At 45.7% G+C, this 19,538-nt stretch overlaps 1 protein-coding gene across 11 annotated transcripts in view; it reads left to right on the top strand.

Annotated features, from left to right (window-relative positions):
* The first annotated feature begins 456 nt into the window (after positions 1-456).
* The window catches only part of PER3 (period circadian regulator 3), a 61,386-nt gene continuing 42,304 nt past the window's right edge, over positions 457-19,538 (top strand). For 3 of the 11 annotated variants that reach the window (XM_027110307.1, XM_027110305.1, XM_027110308.1), the window contains exons 1-10: positions 457-1,115; positions 1,543-1,688; positions 2,543-2,658; positions 3,899-4,100; positions 8,427-8,478; positions 11,219-11,361; positions 12,776-12,854; positions 15,133-15,239; positions 15,713-15,869; positions 18,212-18,394. In XM_027110307.1, the coding sequence (XP_026966108.1) occupies positions 937-1,115; positions 1,543-1,688; positions 2,543-2,658; positions 3,899-4,100; positions 8,427-8,478; positions 11,219-11,361; positions 12,776-12,854; positions 15,133-15,239; positions 15,713-15,869; positions 18,212-18,394 (1,364 nt within the window). In that variant the 5' untranslated portion in view covers positions 457-936. Of the gene's footprint in view, positions 1,116-1,542; positions 1,689-2,542; positions 2,659-3,898; positions 4,101-8,426; positions 8,479-11,218; positions 11,362-12,775; positions 12,855-15,132; positions 15,240-15,712; positions 15,870-18,211; positions 18,395-19,538 lie in introns of those variants that run through there. The other 8 variants (XM_027110316.1, XM_027110311.1, XM_027110315.1 and 5 more) reach the window with 6 other exon arrangements.

Genomic DNA, 19,538 nt, shown 5'->3' with positions numbered 1-19,538 from the left:
CCCGCCCACCCCGCCGCCCGGGGCCCGCCCCCTCATGACTGGCGGCTCCAGCGTCCTAATCACTGCCGCGCTCGCTCCAGCGGCCCCCGGGGCCCATCCCCCGGGGCCGGGAGCGGGGCGGGGACTGGAGCCTCCTCAGGGCCCCTCCGCCCCCTCCTTACTTGCCAGCCGGCCGGGATTGGCCGAGCGCCGTCCTCGGGCCGACCCCCGGCGTTACGTAAAGAGCTCCGGGACCTTTGCCCCGCTCACACGCCTCCGCTTATGTAACCGGGGCGCCCCTGCTCGGGTCCCGCCCCCAGGCCAATGGGGTTCCGCAGAGCCGGCAGCGGCAGCCAATCGCGCGACCCGGGGGCGGGACCGCGTCACGTGGTGCGCGGGGGGTGCGGCGCCCGCGACCGCCCGGCACACTGCTGGCCTCGAGACTGCGTGGGGCAGGGTCAGCTGGGCTTACGGCGGCGGCGGATGAGGGCTCGGCCCGGGCGGGGAGGCCTCGGGGCCCACCGGGCGCCGTCGCCCCGAGCCTGTCCTGCGCTGTGGGAACTTTGTGCTTCAAGTTGCCCCTTGCCGGGTGCGGGTCCTGGGTGCACGCCGACTCTCGGGGCGGCCGGAGCCGGGATCCCCCTGGGGCTGCCCAGCCCGCGAGCCACAGCCGAGCTTCCAGCATCAGATTGTGTTTCTCTTGACACTTGTCACCTTTGTTTCCACCGTCCCCCTCCACGGTGGACCTCCCGTGAGCGGAGACGTCCAAGACTGCAGGGAAATACTGGGGAGAAAAGTGCCCCCGGAGGAGCAGAAAGAGTACCTCTACTTGCCGGCTTGTGATGACTGACATTTTCTCTGAGACGATGGCCTGGACCAAAATGAGAAGTACATTTCCGTCGCCGATCGCAAAGTAGCAAAGTAGCAGGCGACAGGCTGAGGACTGCCGGGCGAGCGATGGATCCCTGTGAAGATCTGGAAGTGTCCGGTGGTAAATCTCAGGACTCTAGGCGGAGGCAGCCTCATGAACTTGAAGGACCACAGGCCAGCGGTCCTGAGGCGCTGGGGAAGGACTCTGCTGAGATGTGGAGCCGGAAATACCAGCTGCGGAGCAAATACGTGCAGACCAGCAACAGGTGAAATAACCTGACGTGTTTGTTGTTCTCTGCTGGGGTGGTAGAGGGGAAAGGCGGGCTTACATCTTTCTATATTTTGTTTGTAAGCCTAGGAAAAAGTTTAAAGAGACTCAGACAACTTAGAATGAAATACCCTGGAGAAACTGAAGGAAATTAACCAAAAGGTAAAAAGTGGTTGAGGAATTTAGCTGACTCTCGGCTGAAGTGGGAATAAGAGAGTGGAAAATGCTTGATGTTTACCAATTTCTTTGCCTGAGATTCTCCACCTGTTAAAAAAAAAAAAAGTGGTGGATAATAAATCTGTGAACTAAATGAGCTGATCCATGTTAAGGGCTTAGAAAGCGGGCCTGGCATGAAATACGCTGTTCAGTAAAAGTTGACTTATTATAATCGAAAGTGTGAATTTAGAATCTTTTTTATCTTACAGTGAACCACAAGATCAAAACAGAGTTTCCAAAGACCTTATAACGGTTGTCCAAGAAATGAAAAAATACTTTCCGTCAGAGAGACAGAGTAAACCAAGCACCCTGGATGCTCTCAACTATGCCCTTCGCTGCGTACACAGCGTGCAAGGTAAACGGGCTGGAGAGGGGATACAGTCGTGCACGGACACCACTGCTCGTAAACAGCAGCCGGGCCAGAGCAGTTGTCTGCCTGGTTTTAGGCGCAGAAATGTTTTGAGCTTTTTATGGTGCTTTATGTGAGATGTGCAAATCTACACTGATGGCATTAGCATCTTAGTTTTTCACATGAGCACTCGGAGAACCTTATTTGTGTCATAGCTTAGTAACCGTGCAGTATTTTGCTGATTTGTTTCAGGAGAGTAGAGCTTGGTATAAGCACAGTTTGAAGATTCACTTTTTAAAAGAATATTGTCTTCTGTGACTATTAGGGGAAAAATACACTTGATTAAATACATTTACATTTCCCTGCCATGGACATACTTTTAAAATACAGTCATGATGTATCAGGAATTTACCAAATTAAAAACGAATGGTCGTAAACATTTTTTTCTTTTTATGGCTTTTCAGACTTCTTCTCAAGGGATTTTAAAAATACGCATTCTGTAGCACAAACCTCTGTGGCTTCATAGATGGTATATAGTTCCTGAATCCTGGAATAATGTTTCTGCCATACAGATTTCCTGTGTGTGTATTTGGAATTTTGGGTTTCAGTACCTTGTTTTGGTACCTTCAGTGTGTCTCATTCCTTGTGATCTGGAACATGCAGAATTCATAAAATTCAAAATCTTAAGTTTGTACAACTATCAGTATTTTAGTTGAAAGAAGAAAATGATCTGATTTCAAGGAAAACATGCTGAGGTGTCCTCATCCTAAAAAGCAAGCCTGCTTTTATACTGATGAAAAATGATTTCCTAAAGATACTCTTGTCACTGGACTACCTATTTATTTTCCTGTGTTTCTTAGCAAACAGTGAGTTTTTCCAGATTCTCAATCAGAATGGAGCGCCTCAAGCAGACGTGACCATGTACAGTGTTGAGGAGCTGGCTGCTATTGCTTCAGAGCACACTTCCAAAAACACAGTAAGCATTCACAAATTTTGCCATATCAACCTGGGTGATTTTTCCTAACGATCTTATCTAGATGCAGATTTTTTTAAATAATAACTGAGCATTTCAGTAACCACAGTTTGAGGTCAAGCATAGGAGAAAACTGTTAAAGAGGCCTTGTGGAGTTTCTCCTGCCCTTGCCAGAGAAAACATCTAAAAACAGGAGGCAACACATAAGTAGTAGTTGGCTTTGCTTCCGTCATGAGGTGCCTCTCTCTCCTTAGCATCCCTGAGTTCTCTCAAAGGAAGAAAAAAATAACACTGCAGAGTGATTTCCTGCATCTTATTCTAATCTCTGAATTGTTAATTCCTATTTATATCATTCTTAGTTCCAATACCTACTACTTCAAGTTGTAACAACTGGATTTTATAGAGCAGGTGAGTTGAGATGCTGTCATTTTTTGTAAAATTTTGGAAGAGATATTTAGTGTATCTCTTTTGAATCTCTTCATGTTGACAGAACAATGGAGCCTCATGTTTTGCTGATATGATGGAGATTACTTAATTTATGTGTAGACCTCAACATAATTGTAACTTAAAGATTTTATAATATTGGAGCATGAGCTATCCCTAGTGTTACAGTGCTTATTTTACTAACTGATGTGTTTATAACACGGTAGTAGGCGCTATGGAGATTTAAGGGAAATAAAGTTTAAGGAAAACATTTTCCCTTTAAGATCTTCAAAGTAAATCTAGAGAGGAAAACATACGCCACTTGCTAGCAGGTACAAGCAGTGGCCGATTATAAGCAAGCTATGTATATATCTAATGGAACACATTAGAGAAATGATTCTTATGTAATGAGGTTTGTCAAAGACAACGTCTTGGAGCAAGTGACTCTTGAGCTTGGTCTTGAAGCCTGGAATATGCATATGGGTGAAGAGAAGACAGTCCTTCCAGGTACAGTTTGCAAAGGAGAGGGAATCAGAAGTGTATACAGTGTATACACTGTGTTTAGTCCGTGTAGAATGAGCTGGTGCATTGTTTGGCAGAACTTAAACCTTCAGAGGGAACAATGCAGGTTTTACAGCGATTTATTGCCTTTGCAGGTGTGTGTGTGTGTGTGTGTGTGTGTGTGTGTGTGTGTGTGTTTTAAGCTACTGATCATGGTATTAAGCTATTGTTCATGGTAGACGTCTAGATGAAATTTATTCAGGGAATATTGCCAGTATGTATCTCAATATTTTGCATTTATTTTAAATATTTTTCGTAGGATACCTTCGTGGCAGTTTTTTCATTTCTGTCTGGAAGGTTAGTGCACGTTTCTGAACAGGCTCCTTCGATCCTGCACTGTAAGAAAGAGTTCTTAGAGTCCTCTCATTTCGTTGACCTGCTCGCCCCTCAAGACGTGAGGGTGTTCTACACGCACACTGCCCATGCTCAGCTTCCTTTCTGGAACAACTGGACCCAAAGAGGTAATGGGACCAATATTCAGATGTTTATCTTGCCTGGTAAAGGTCAGTTTCATTCTTCAGAAATAGTACACAAATGAATGCCTTATTCAGAACATGCAAATATATAGTTTTTCTTATTTCTTCATTTTAAAAGTCAGAATGTGATGAAAATAGCATTTTAAATGCTGCTAATAACATAAAGATCCAATAAATTTGTTTTCATTTAATCAAGTTAGTTTCACAGACTATATGCCATAGATATGGTGTGTTACAGCATCGTGTATAGCAGGTTAATTGCTACAAAGTGTCTGTTGTTAATAAAATTAAATGTTTTTCCTCTTATACTGACTTCATTATTTCTCTGCTTTGCTCTGGAGGTAAACTTCTCAAAGTTAGATCCCTTTCCAGCTTTTCTTCTCCCCAAAAGTTATGAATCTCATCATTTTGTTTTCCTTCTGAAAGACTGCTTTTCCTGAACTGGGGGTGGGGAGTGGGTTCCCACTCAAGTTTTCTTTGTGTTATTCAATCCCATGTAATCTTTCATTCATTCATTCATTCTTTTTTTTTAAAAAAAAATTTATTTATTTATTTGGTTGTGCCGGGTCTTTGTTGCGGCAGGTGAGCTCCTTAGTTGCAGCTCTCCAGCTCCTTAGTTGCAGCACGTGGGCTCTTTAGTTGTGGCTTGAGGGCTCCTTACTTGTGGCTCACGGGCTCCTTAGTTGAGGCGTGCGAGCTCTTAGTTGCGGCATGCATGTGGGATCTAGTTCCCTGACCAGGAATCGAACCTGGGTCCCCTGCGTTGGGAGGGCAGAATCTTCACCACTCCACCACCAGGGAAGTCGCATTCATTCTTTCTTAAGTCACCCTTTATTCCCTCTTTAATATTTTTTGTGAAATGTCTCTTAAAGAACTTAGTAAAGATCAGCTTCCTTTTTGATCCCAAACCCTTTTCTCTCATTTTTAAAAAATTTTGATTATTTTTATTATGGTAAAAAACACATTCACAAAATTTACCATCGTAACCATTTTCAAGTATACAGTTCAGCAGCATTAAGTACATTCACAGTGTTGTGAAACAGATCCTCAGAACTTCATCCTGCTAATCTAGAGCTCTGTACTCATTCTGGTTTTTAATCCAGTTCTCAGTCCAGTGAAGAACAGTGTTACAGCCTTCTTTTTTCAATCCCAGACCCTTGCCCCATTCTCTGTGCACGTTTTATATAAGCTTCAGAAAAGACACCTGTCACCCTTGCTTTCTTCCAGCTCCCTCTCTCCTTTTCCCTTCATTCAAAAACACTGATTTCATTTTTCTTCCTCTTTCGGAAACATGCGTTTTCAACCTTTAATTGTCCACGTTTGTTTCTCTGCTTTTGTTCATCGTTTGTTCATTCCCTAGACATTATATAGCAGTGTCTGCGGGCCAGGAGCTGTTCTAGGTGCTAAGGTACAACAGTGAACAGAACTGACATGTGGTACTGTTCACCAGGTCTTTCCCATTTTCCCTTCGGTATTGCCCTATAGCCTCTGTCTGATCTTTTCACTTGTCTTTTTTTGGCTGTGCTGCAAGGCTTGCGGGATCTTAGTTCCCTGACCAGGGATCAAACCTATGCGCCTGCAGTGGAAGCACGGAGTCCCAGCCACTGGACCACTAGGGAATTCCCTGATCTTTTCACTTTCTTATCTTTGGTAATTACTCAGTGGTATTTCCCCTACTTGTAAAAACATAATAGTCCCTGAGAGTGTTGTCTCTTGGACCTGAACATTTACTTGCTCCATTTAGTTTACTTCTCACACTATGCTTCCACTTTAGGAACCCCAGGGATCCACACCCTCCCTGAGGGCCGTTGTTCAGCTCCACACCATTTCTGGGCTGTGCTCACGTTACCTCTTTCTGTCCCTTCCTTTGAACTCATAGGGCATTAAGAGGACACGGGAAGCTCTAAACTCAGCAGTTGTCAGCTTTGGCCCCGTGTTAGAGCACATTTCCACTTAGGCTTGTTGTACAGACCTCTCAGAAGGATCTGACCGCTGTTTCTTTAGAACACACTTCCAGAAACAAGAATTCGCACTTTCCGGCCCAGGTGTGGAAGTGACTGCGGGCCCCCGTGTACTGTTTTTGAGATCCGGTAGGCTGGCTCTCTGTGTTACAGGACTCTGAGCGGGGGGGGCAGTTGAATTCAGGTGCCTGCTACAATGTATAAGTAGTGTAAGTGAGTTCACCTTACAGCAGAGTTGCAGTATTTTTTTATGTGCAAAGAATGTTAAGCTCAGAATCTGAAGGTCTGAGTTTCAAATTGCATTCTGTCCCTTCGTGAACCTTGGAGGCCACTTGGCTTCTCGTTGTAAAATGAGAATCATAGTTTCTGACGTGCCTGTTAATACGGGCTTTCTGTGAGAACCCAGCAAGCTGTAGGTTGGGGAAGACTTGGAGATATTTGGAGCATCCGCAGCATAAAGGCTCATCTTAACTGCTGTCATCTGTTGAACGGTTACTATTTGCCAGGGACCCTTCTCTTTGCTTTCGTGGATCAACTGAGTTAATCTTCACGAAGACCTTGTGAGGTGTAGGTACTGTCATTCTCCCCGGTAGATGGACAGAGTAACTGTATTAGTTCGGGTTTGCCCAGAAGCGGGACGCTGACTGGGGGAGCGGGTGGAAGGTGGTGAGAGGAGCCCTCAGCCCTCATCGCTGGCATCGCTGGAAGGAGCGAGGCGGGGGGAGGGCTGGGCAGCAGGAGCCTCGGGCCGCAGCGCAGTCCAGAGAGCTTCTGGGCCAGGCAGCCAGAGGGTCCACCCGCTGGAGGAGCCCGGCGTCTCCATGGAATGGTCCTGCCTCGTTGCCTGCTCCGTGTACGGGCACGGGCCGGGGGCAGCCCGCGGGAAGCAGGGCTCAGGCAACAGTCGGGTCCCTCAGAGCCAGCAACTGTGCCCTTTCTTATCTGCCATGGTCACAGAGATGCCAGGGTCACACCTGCAAGTATGGAGCCGGCCTTCGCCGTGACAGCATGCATCCAGAGCCCATCTGACCCATGGCTGCTGGGACTGTGCCTTAAAGCGGGAGGACTGTCCTCAGCCAAAGGCGAGCGTTTGAAAGTGTCACCGAGGGACGGTTCCCACCCGCGAGAATCAGCCCATAAATCAAGGATAGTTCTGAAAAATCTTTATCTTGCCTTAATTCCTCCACAGAAACTGCAGAAACAGTTTCTGTGTTAAGATGATAGCGTATCTTAGAGTAATTAATTTCTTTAGCTTACTTTGTCAAGTTCTTTCTGTTATTTCTCCTAGACATTCTGTAAGAACTTCTGGCTTCAGAATTCTGGACCTGTAACTTTCATAGTTTCACGAATTACAGGAGTTTGGTCACTGGTCCCTTTACTTTTAAACTGGAGGGATTTTTTTAAATTGTGAACATTTTTCTTGATCACTCAAAAGCCCATTTTCTTATTCTTCCTATGATCCTTTCCTTAGGAGTACAAACACCTGGACCATGTTCAGTATTTTGGTTCTTCAGAATCCTCGTTGTAGGTGCTCCTTCAGTGTATATTTTTTTAAAAACATCTCCTTGGTTGTAAACATTTCCTTGGTTTCTATAACTGAAAACTTTTCACTCCAGTGAATAAATGCCCAAAAGATGTATATTCAGGGAGTTCTACCAGACGAAATAAAGTAATCAACAAACATTTGGAAATAAGTTCAGTTTCCTAAGATGGGCAAATTTAAATGTTTCTGAATTACCACCTCACACATCAATAAAATAAATGCGAAGTCAATAAAGTTGAAGCAAAACCTTTGGCATGAGGAGTGTGAGAAAGTGTTATTAATGACACTGAATTGGTACCATCTGCTGGAGCTAAGTTTGCCAATATATGATGAGAGTCATGAAATGATATCATCTAATCTAGGAACACAGCTCTGGGGAATTTGTCCAAGGAAAGAAATGTATGTATCCTCTACCTGAAAGCTCTAAGTAATCGGAATTCCCAGTTTTTGAGACGTGTCCAGACTATTACAGGGGAATAGAATATTACCAGCGAAATAATTGTGTCGCAGGATGATTACGTTGACATTTGAAGCAGTGAGTCCAGGCAGGAGCAGAAATGCAGACAGGACTGCAGGGGGTGACAGGGAGAGGCCTCCGTCAGGTGCTCTCAGGGTCTCACCTGAGGGTTACTATTCAACACGAAAGCGCCCTGGGAAAATACTGGATGGAACTAGATCTTAGTGAGGGAGGAGAGTCCTATTTTAATCAAGAGCAGCTCTGTCCCTGAAGAGTCTCCCCTTTGTGCAGTCACAGTTTGGGGAGGAGCTGCGTGCAGGCGGGACACTGACACGTGTGTTTGTTTCCAGCAGCCTCACGCTATGAATTCGCTCCGGTGAAGTCCTTTTTCTGCAGGATCCGGTGAGTGTGGGAGCTCCTGGAGGCCAGGCACGGTGGAGTGGGCTCTGGTTTTACTTTATTTATTTTTTAAAATTGACTGTATAGTTGATTTACAATGTTTCAGCTGTACAGCAAAGTGGTTCAGTTATACATATGTGTGTGTGTATATATATATATATATATATATCATTATATACACATATATACATACATATATATATTCTTTTTCAGGTTCTTTTCCATTATTGGTTATTCCAAGATATTAAATACAGTCCCCTGTGCTATAAGGACAGGGAACTATATTTATAGATGCCATAAGGACCTATAAAGTAGGTCCTTGTTTATGTGTTTTATATATAGCAGTCCTTATCTGTTAATCCCAAACTCATCCCTCTGATTTTATTTGGCACTTATTTTGATGCCTTATTCAGCTAGGTCTGCTGTGGATACAAAAGACAAGACCTGGTTCTTGCTGCACGAAGTTTGTGTTTTGATTGAGGCGAAGACACATGTACTTATGAGAAAAGTAGATAATAATGCCATAGGGGAAGAGACCAGAAGGATCATTCTTAACCCAGGGCATGTGAGAGTTACTGGACATGAAATATACTTTCAGATGACAGTTTTGTGGAGCTTTTTTGTTTTTGTTTTTCAGTCACATTTAAACTTAATTTTTGAAATTTTGAACAACCTGAAAGAAAGCAAGGTAGGTATATTTATGAGGACTTAAAAGGTCCAGTGACAGTGAACTAGAAGAAAAGAGATCAACATTTTAATAGTAGTTGATTTCTGGTAGGATTTATTAGTGATTTTTTTTTCTCTTCCAAATTTACTTTGATATGTTAATGTTACTTTCAAAGTAAAAAGAAAAAATGGTTTTAAATGACGTCATGATCACCAACAGTAGTATTGAGGTTACTAAATGCTTTTGGTATGCGGGGAAGAGAAATCCTTGTAATGGATCATTCCACTCCATGGAACTGAGGGGGACTCGCGCTAAGAGTGTTCGAATGCTTGGGGAAGGATAACCTGGAAAGGTGTGCGTGTGTGGGGAGGGCCATGTCGGTTCTTTCTGTCACTCGCAGGTGAGTTGTTGGTTATGAAGATCTGAGAGCAGTGCCTGCCGCGTAGTAAGCGCTCTGTGTGTTTCTTATGTTGGTAAATGTTTTCAGGTGCCTTTCCTGAGCCAGGGGAGACCTAGCAGCGTATACTGGTGGGTTAGTTTCGGGTGCGAGATAGAAAGAGTAGTCAGGTGACGTGGGAGTCTTGACTCAAGGTGCCATGTATTGGGGAGGAGGAAACTGTAGGACAAGCAGCTGCCTGGAGAGCAGAGGGGAGAGCGTGTGCCTTAGTTTTAGGTGAGTGTGTAGTGTCGAGTAGAAATCTGCCTCGTGATGTTGACGAGGCGTTGGTCCAGGAGCCCGGGGTTCAGGGGAGGAGGCCGGGCTAGAGACAGATGTGCAGGTCATCGGCATATAGATGGCACTGAGAAGCTCAGGACGGGATGAGCCTGGAGAAAGCACGCACAGAAATGGGAGGGGAGCCACTAGCACAGGTACAGATGCTCGCAGGTGACTGCCAGGAGAAGGTGCTCTTCTGAGCGGTGACCTAGGAAGCAGGGTCACGGCTGAGAGTGGAGGAGTCACAGGAGATGCTGGAGTTAGAGGAGAGAAGAGAGCGGGAGGGCGGCCAGAGACCCCCGAACATCCACGCTCGTGATGGTTGGCGAGGAGAGGTGCGATGGGCAGAAACGGGGGAGCGTGAAATACAGGTTGGGACGTTCGGGCAGATCCAAGTGGAAACGTCTTCCAGGCAGCCAGGCTGATGAAACAGGATGGACATCTGTGTGCTTGTTGCAGACCCCTCGCCCCGGGAGCCTCCTGAGAGGGAGCGAGCAGCCTCCGCGCCGGTTGGCCGAGAGGGTCCAGCCCCGCCATCTCCCTGTAGCTAGGCACGGTGGGCGACGCTGAGCCGCACACAAGGTCTGCGCCGGGCAGCGGCGCGGCTGAAGCGGTGGGACTGAATCGGTCATTTGAACGAGGGCGTGGGAAGGGCTGGCGCAGGGCCGGCTGGGGGCGTGGCCCCGGGGCCTTGTTCTCCACCACGTGGGACTTGGCTTAGACGCACGAGGCAAGACAGGCGGCTGTGCCTCTGCCCCTCTTCCCGGCGGGCGCAGCGAGCCACGCTGAAATCAGCGAGCCGCCGCTCCGGGCAGCCTCCCGCTCATCCAATAGCAAACGAGCATCATTGCCCGTGGCTATTGAAAATTTAAACTAACGTGTCCCTCCTTTTAAAAATAAATATGTTTTGGGCTTCCCTGGTGGCGCAGTGGTTAAGAATCCGCCTGCCAATGCAGGGAACACGGGCTTGAGCCCTGGTCCGGGAAGATCCCACGTGCCGCGGAGCAGCTAAGCCCGTGAGCCACAACTACTGAGCCCACGAGCCACAACTACTGAGCCCGTGAGCCACAGCTACTGAAGCCCATGCGCCTAGAGCCCGTGCTCCACAAGAGAAGCCACTGCGATGAGAAGCCCACGCGCCACAACGAAGAGTAGCCTCCGCTCAGCGCAACTAGAGAAAGCCCACATGCAGCAACGAAGACCCAACACAGCCAAAATAAATAAATAAATATGTCTAAACATTTTAGATTCAGACACGTCTCTCTTGGAAATTACCAACAAAACATTTTCCCTGGCCTTGTTTCACGTTGGACTAAGTGAACAGGTCAGGACTGGTACTAAACCATTTTTCTTCTCTTCAGTGGAGGTGAAGCCCGGGAGCTGAGGCAGCCTTACTGCCCATTCCGGATTATCCCCTATTTGATTCATGTGCACAGCTCGGCCCGCCCGGAGCCTGAGCCCTGCTGTCTCACACTGGTGGAGAAGATTCATTCTGGTTACGAAGGTAGGTCAGGAGCGTCTGCGTTTAGGTCAGATGTGACGTGTCAGCACATCAGAAAGAAGCACGTGAAAGCCTGTTTACTGCAGCCACTGTCTTCAGCTTGGCCCTGAGCTGATTTTCCCTGACGTCTCTGTTTGCTGGCCTTGACTTCCTGTGTGGTCATCTCCTTTAAGGACAGCATGGCCCAGGGGTCTGAGCATAGACTTGGCCGCAGATGTGCAGTCTTCTAATCCTTTCTCTACTGGTGACCATCCTGTGGCCTTTTGCTTCTGTCTTGCGTGACAGGAGAGCATTGAAATTGTTGCATACAGAGGTTACAAGAATGAATTTATATTTTTAAGTGTTTTGAAAGCGCCCTGCGTAAAAAGTATAATTTATGTCTTCCAGTGGCAGAACAGCATTGCTAAATTCATATATCAAAACAGAAGCAGCTTCCATTTATCATTTGAAATTACAGTTGGTTCTGCTGTAATGTGACATATGCTTTCCTAAAACTTACCATCCCGTGCAAAAAAATTCACACAAACCACAGGGCTTATGGGAAAAATGAGTTTAGGGGCACAACACTCAAGTAACCATACGTTAAAAATAAGACGGGAATCTCATAAAATGGTAACACGGTGTTACACATTAAATGATGAAGACATGCACAAGTGATACAATAAATGCGGCTCGCCACAGCGGAAAAGCCCTGCGGTTTGCTGTGGACGTGGGTGTTGGAAGGGCTGCAGCTTGTGCATTACTGTGAGGAGTGAGGGGAAGGCGGACTGAAATCAGAGGGAAAGTTCCATCACCAGGTTGGACGGGCGTGGCTCAGAGCACACCTGGTGAACAGAGGCTGCAGGTGGATGTTTCAGGTGTGTGCATGTTTCTTCACGTTCCTAAGTGACTCCATTCAACTAGCTGCTCTTTTCTGCATTCACCTCGTGTTTCTTGCAAATGAAATCGTGCCTAAGCGGAGTTAGTGTCATGCTCAAATTGTTCCCTAATGTGCTAATCACTACATTGTCAAAGCAGACTGTAGCAGCACTGACCCTGCCAATTTTATTACAGATTAAATACGTCCCTATTGTTCTGACGTTTCACATCCTATTTGCTTAGTTGTATTCAACCACTAAATATGAAACATTTTTGTCCTGAACTCTAAACGACCCCATCTTTGACTGTTAGATTGTGATGGATAAGCTATTCGATGTACACAGACTTTCTGTCTGTTTAAAATTAACCTTAGTAGGCATCACGTTTTGACCTAATTAAAATGTGGTTAATAATGAAAGTTATTAGCTTTGGCTGCTCAAAGGCCAGGTCCCTAGGTGAGATTTCTGCCAGGGCCTATAGAGTTTGTTCCCTCTTTAATATGTTAAGTGGATAGTTAATTAGGTATTTGCCTTTAAACCAGTCTTTCTGGTTTCCATAGCTCCTCGAATCCCAGTGGATAAAAGAATTTTTACCACAACACACACCCCCGGGTGTGTTTTTCTTGAAATAGATGAAAGGTAAGTACGTCTTTAAGCCTAAAAGAAATTTGTTTCTGAAAATAAATAAAAATATTTAAACGTTTACATAACGTTTAACATGTTAAACGTAACGTGATAGAGCTGAATCTATTCATTTGCGCATTTGAGTTTTGTTAGTTTGAAATTCGTGTTGTGTAAATTTTTTTAATATTTATTTATTTTCCTTATGTATATATTTTTGACGGCGTCGGGTCTCAGTTGCGGCACACGGGGTCTTTGTTGAGGCACGCGGGATCTCTTCGTTGCGGCGCGCGGTCTTCTCTCTAGTTGCGGCGCGCGGGTTCCAGAGCGCGTGGGCTTTGTAGTTTGCGGCATGCAAGCTGTCTCACTGAGATGCACGAGCTCAGTAGTTATGGCGTGCGGGCTTAGTTGCCCCGCGGCGTGTAGGATCTTAGTTCCCGGACCAGGGCTCAAACCTGTGTCCCCTGCATTGGAAGGTGGATTCTTTACCACTGGACCACCAGGGAAGTCCCGTGTTGTGTAAATTTTTAATGTAAATATCTTGCATGTTATAGTGCTAAGATTTACACATTATCATATTTATTTCAAAGCTTTAGGAAAGTCAGAAATTATTTTTCCAGTTTGCACAAGAGGACAATGAACGTGGGCCACGTGGTATTAGATGACTGTGGTCCAAATGAGACCACGACTCTGGCCTCCAAGTCCTATTCCAGTGTTATTTCCACTAGGCAGGTGCTTCCTAAACAGTTTATAATGAATTTTTATTAGTCTGAAGTGGGGGAGAAGAGAAAGAAAAATAAGGCAGATTTATCGTGTGTGTGAAGAACTGTTACTTATTTTGAACTTAGCGTCCTTCCTGTTTTTTTTTTGGTTATTAAAATAGTCTTTCTTATTTAAAGAGTTAGTGACAGTACATAATAGTTGTTGCTTATTGTTGTTTTTTTGATACCTTTATTTGGAAAAACAAAACATTGTTATCCCCTGTTCGTACCCTCCATTTCCACCCACATTTACTTAAAAATTTTACTTATTTGTGAAATCTGAAAATCTGAGAACCAATGTACCGTACCACAGATAAGCATAAGCAAAAATGTCAAAAAACCTGGCACAGTTATGATAGTTATTAATTTTGGTTTGTTTTGGTTTTTTTTTGCAGTACGCGGGCCTCTCACTGTTGTGGCCTCTCCCGTTGCGGAGCACAGGCTCTGCACGCGCAGGCGCAGCGGCCATGGCTCATGGGCCTAGCCGCTCCGCGGCATGTGGGATCTTCCCGGACCGGGGCACGAACCCGTGTCCCCTGCATCGGCAGGCGGACTCTCAACCACTGCGCCACCAGGGAAGCCCTTAATTTTGGTTTTTAAAAAATCTTAACATACAGGGAATTCCCTGGCGGTCCAGTGGTTAGGATGCCATGCTTTCACTGCCGAGGGCGCAGGTTCAATCCCTGGTCGGGGAACTAAGATCCCACAAGCCGAGTGATGCGGCCAAAAAAAAAGCTTTAAAAAATTTTTTTTAACATCTGGAAATGGGTTTATTACCTATTTATTACTGTTTAGTTACCCTGAAACTAAACAGTAATTAGTGAGATACTTTGTATAATATAATCTGTAGAAGGTAAGAAAATTTTAGCTGAAGTTATTCTGAAAACAGCTTAAATTTATTGCAATAGAAAGTATTTGTGAATTTGTACACATAGAAAATGTTTCTGGAGTCAGTTTTGTCTAAGTCATCTTGAGTGTCTGTACATCAGAATTTTCCCATGAACCTTTATCCTACAAATGGCTTTGTGACTGGTTGTCTATTTGATATCACCTTTTGGGAGACATTGTTTTTGTATAATTTTAATTATTCTGTAGAAAATTTTTAGCTGCTTTATTCATTTAACATCATAAGCATTTTTCTATGTTATAATGTGATCTTTGTAGACTTTTTAAAAGGCAGCGAAATGGAGGGCATCAGAGACCTCTGAGGAACTTGTTAACAATATAGACTCCTAGTCTTACCACAGAAATTCTGATTTAGTAAGCTTGTGGTGAGCCTGCAAATCTGTTTTTTAGAAGTTTCACAGGTGATTTTGATGCAATATGTCAGATGACCAACACTTCTTAGATTGTGTATCTATTTCCCCACAATATAGGCACTTGGGTTGTTTGTAGCATTTATAAATGCTGTAATGAACATCTTTTGCATACCCTTTGTCATATTTAGAGTTTAGCTGAAAAGTACTGTTGAAAGTATATAAGGTATGAGTTACTTGGTGCGTGTGACATGCTGCCTGTGCTGTGTCTGTGCTCAGAGCAGTGCCTCTGCTGGGTTACCTACCTCAGGATCTGATTGGAACATCCATCCTGACATACCTGCACCCGGAAGATCGTTCTCTAATGGTCGCCATACACCAAAAAGGTAAGGACCTACTTCTTTATAGGAGGACATTTCTTTTTCATTGATCTTTTTTTTTTTTTTTTTTTTTTTTTTTTTGCGGTACGCGGGCCTCTCACTGCTGTGGCCTCTCCCGTTGCGGAGCACAGGCTCCAGATGCGCAGGCTAAGCGACCATGGTTCACAGGCCCAGCCACTCCGCGGCATGTGGGAGCCTCCCGGACGGGGGCACAAAACCGCGTCCCCTGCATCGGCAGGCGGACTCTCAACCACCACGCCACCAGGGAAGCCCTCATTGATCTTTTTAAGTTTGTCATAAGCTCTAATCGTTAGAGCTTAACCTTTAACCAGGTAAGCAATGTATTGGAACTGCTGAAACAATTTTTTTTTTCTATTTTGACATTCTAAAACACTTACAAACAAATGCCTTAAAAAAAGACATTTGTAATCAATATCCGTGTTAAATAAATTCTAATTTTGTCTTATTATTTTATATAGTCTTGAAGTATGCAGGCCATCTACCCTTTGAACATTCACCCATTAGATTTTGTTCTCAAAATGGGGATTACATTGTATTGGATTCCAGTTGGTCCAGCTTTGTGAACCCATGGAGCCGGAAGGTTTCTTTCATCATCGGTCGGCATAAAGTGCGAACGTAAGTCAGTCAGTTTGCATATTTTCTAAAAAATCTTTTTCCAAATAATGTTCTTTGGCCCATTGATTCCCCTTTGAATCAACTAACACGTGAACTAAACGAAGGACAGGTTTTTTTCAGTGCTTCTGGAAGACAGTTTGGCAATAAGTATCAAGGGCTTTGTAAGATTTCTACCTCCTTGGCCTAACGATTCCCTTATTGGAATATTCTAAAGAAGCCGAAATACAGAAAGCCTTATAAAGAAAAGACAGATTTTGCAGCATTTTTTAATTGTAATAGCTTAAATGTCTATCATTAAGTAGATTCTGAAATATCTGCTTGACATGTTATTATATTGGTCAATAAAAATTTTTACAGAGAGTATGGGAAATTGATATATTCGATGATGTAAAAAGCAGCATACAGAAGTTTTTATACAGTATGATTATAATTATGTTTAAAACACAAACACTATGAAATAGGAAAAAGAAGATTAGAAGGAAAGAAAATACATTTTGGTTATGTGTGGATAGTGGGATTTTGGGTGAAGTTTTGTTTTTTTTCCTTCTCTGAATTTTAAGGTTCTCTTCAGTGAGCATGTCAAATTTTTTATATCAGCCTTCTGCTGTCAAATTCCACTTATTTGTGTCAATTTTATTAAATCTTTTTTTTTTTTTATGTGGACCATTTTTGAAGTCTTCATTGAATTTGTTACAGTATTGCTTCTGTTTTATGTTTTGTTGTTTTTGGCCTCGAGGCATGTGGGATCTTAGCTCCCCCACCAGGGGTTGAACCTGCACCCCCTGCCTTGGAAGGCAAAGTCTTTAACCACTGGACCACCAGTGAAGTCCCTAAATCTTTATTTTTAATATTTAAATTCTTTCATATTTATTCTGCTGCCAGCATGGCTGACCCAAGCCCGCTTGATTGTTGTTACCTGTCCGTACAACAGCCTTGCAAAATGGATCCAGGGCAACCGGGACCACGGTTCCTGTAATCTGAGATACTCCTGTAGTCCCTGGACTTTGTGGTCCATTTAAAGTTGACCTGTAGGTTTCTTAACTGGCCCATCCCATAAGTTTCCTTTTGATGTCTATTTCTTTTAAGAGTGGAAATTATACTTAACTCTTCAGTGTCATGCTGAAATTGAGCAACTCTGTCTTTTGTATTTTGTTATACAACTTTGTACACAGAAGAATAAAACTTCTGTGTACAGAACAGTACATCTCCCAGTAAGAGTATTTTATCACGTGTTATATCGTGAGAGAGTGATGTTTTGGCCACTGTGAGATAGGCCTCAGGTTGCTCTGACCTTTTTGTGCTCCAGGGTTTGGCCTCTCAGCAGAGGAGGTCTGCCGCTTTAATGGAAGAATCGGGCTCCTTGCCTCCCTGACTCATGAGGCTGATTTATGGTAGAAAACTGACTGGATAATTGAGGTAACGAACATGACTGCCAAGGAAGTGCTATTCGTGCTGCTCAGAAAGGACTTTTTTTTTCCCAGTAGGGAGACCTCTTGGGAAATGAAAATAAAATCAGATGGTTGGGGACTTCCCTGGTGGTCCAGTGGCTTAGACTCCGCCCTCCTAATGCAGGGGGCCCAGGTTCGATCCCTGGTCTGGGAACTAGATCCCACATGCCGCAACTCAAAAAAGGTCCCGCGTGCCACAATTAAGACCCGGCACGGCCAAATAAATAAATATTTTTTAAAAATCAGATGGTTGCTTAGGATGAATATAGGAAACCCCGAAGCAAGTACAGTTCCTCTGACGAGACGTCCATCTGGGTGTCTGTTGACCAGTCTGAGTACCTCCCTGTCAGTGCTAGAGGTGCATCCTAGATTCATTCACCAAGCCATCCTTTCAGTTCTTTGATTAAAAATATATGGAATAAACCGACATATTAGTACTCCCAATGTTTTCAGTGTTTTTTAAAATTACACCAATAATTGCATCTCAAGATCCAGGATTATGTGAGGGAAAGAGTTTAGAGGCTAGTAGGTATTAATTTCTCTCATCGAACGGTAATTATCTATTACGCTTATAAAATTATTTTAATGCATTTATTCCTTCAGTAAGTGTTTACGGCCACCTGCTGAGTCAGGCGTTGTGCTAGGCTGAGGCTGAGGTTATAAACAGAACAGACGTTCCCTTTGCCCACCGCGTATGGGAGAACGGAAAACAGCAATGGCACTGTGATGCGCTGAGCAGAGTTTTGGAAAGTGTGACAGTTGAAGTAGGGAGGGGGCTATGGGAGTGTCCGGCTCTCTCCAGGTCCTTCCCAGCGGCTCTGTGGGAAGGGAGGCTAGTTGCAGTTACCTCTGATTTTACAAAACAAACAAACCAACCCGCATTCTGTGAAACAGAGTCACTTTCCCGGCGATCACTGAGGCAGGAGGTTGCAAAGTGGAGACGGACACCAGATTTCCTTCTTTACTCCTAGACCCGTTTCCTGACGTCCGCCGCCGCCGCCACCGCCGCAGCCAACACTTCATGCCGAGCTTGACACCATTTGATGAAGGCGGCGAATCCTTTGAGTTCTGTAATTGGTGATTAAAAGCCCAACTTGGTTTTGTCGGAAGGGTCACGCCTGGGAACATCCACATCTCATAGCACAAAGCAGAACGTTCTGTTTCCACTCAGCATTGCACTTGAACAGCAGCCCAGACGCCTCTGGAAGACATTCAGGCTCATAGCACACGGGGATGCACTTTAGCCCCCAGGGACCCTTCTTTGAAGCGGCCACGCTTTTACATGCCGGGCCCGTGGGAGGCGCCAGAGGAACTAACGGAGCGCGGGAGGAGCCTGGCGCCCAGCGGCGGGTGGGGGAGGGCGGGGGCAGGGGGCGGAGGACAGGAGGGGCACCTGAGACCTGAGACGTGCCAGTGTCAGGCTGTCGTCCAGGTGCAGCTGGCCCTCCGCGTCCCGCATGGCAGAGCCGGTGCCCCCGGACAGGGCCTGGCGCCTCCCAGGGTCTGGGCGGGGGCGGGGGGCCTGTGCCGGGGACGCGGCCTCTTCCTGACGCCTCCCGTGACCCCGCTGGCGTCCCGCCGTTCCTGCTAGGAGTTTCTGTCTTTGGGGAAGTGTTGCCGCGTGTCTGAGGTGTGAGAGGCAGTGTGCAGGACTGGTAACAGGAAAAGGAGGGAGAGCCGGCTCGGGGGTCGGGCGTGTGGCTTCAGACGCGCCCCGGCCGCCTGGCCACGGCAACTTGGCAAGTTTCTTCACCTCTGCCGGGTTGATTCCTACCTCCCAGGGTCGCGAGGACTCAGGAGGTGACGTGTCTGGCCCGCGGCACGTCCGGTATTAGCAGCACTAGTGCGACCGAGGTGCCGAGAGGCGGGACGGTGTGGTGGCCGAGAGTGTGCGGCCTGGAGCCGGGACTCTGGGCCCCGGGAGCACCTGGCAGACCCGACAGCGGGGGACCTGAGCCGGGGTCTGGCTCAGGGAAGCGAGGAGGGGGTGCCTGGTGGAGCGGCTGGCACAGCGCCCGGCACGTCGTAAGGGTGTAGAAAATGTCACTTATTCTTGATGTGTGTTATAAAACAGCACTTCCTGTTACATAGAGGGGCCTAAGTGAATGTCAGTCGCTTGTCTTTGCTGCTCTTTCTGCTGACGTGTCTGCCTCTCACTGTATTCCGGTGGTAGATTTCAGATGCTCTAGAATTGGGGTATAAATAAGACTGAAGATTTTGT

This window comes from Aethalodelphis obliquidens, unplaced genomic scaffold (assembly GCF_003676395.1).
Source record: "Aethalodelphis obliquidens isolate GAN/ISIS:26980383/991018 unplaced genomic scaffold, ASM367639v1 scaffold9, whole genome shotgun sequence".
Lineage (NCBI taxonomy): Eukaryota > Metazoa > Chordata > Mammalia > Artiodactyla > Delphinidae > Aethalodelphis > Aethalodelphis obliquidens.
The sequence above is the reverse complement of the archived record's forward strand: the minus strand, read 5'-3'. Positions and strand labels throughout refer to the sequence as shown.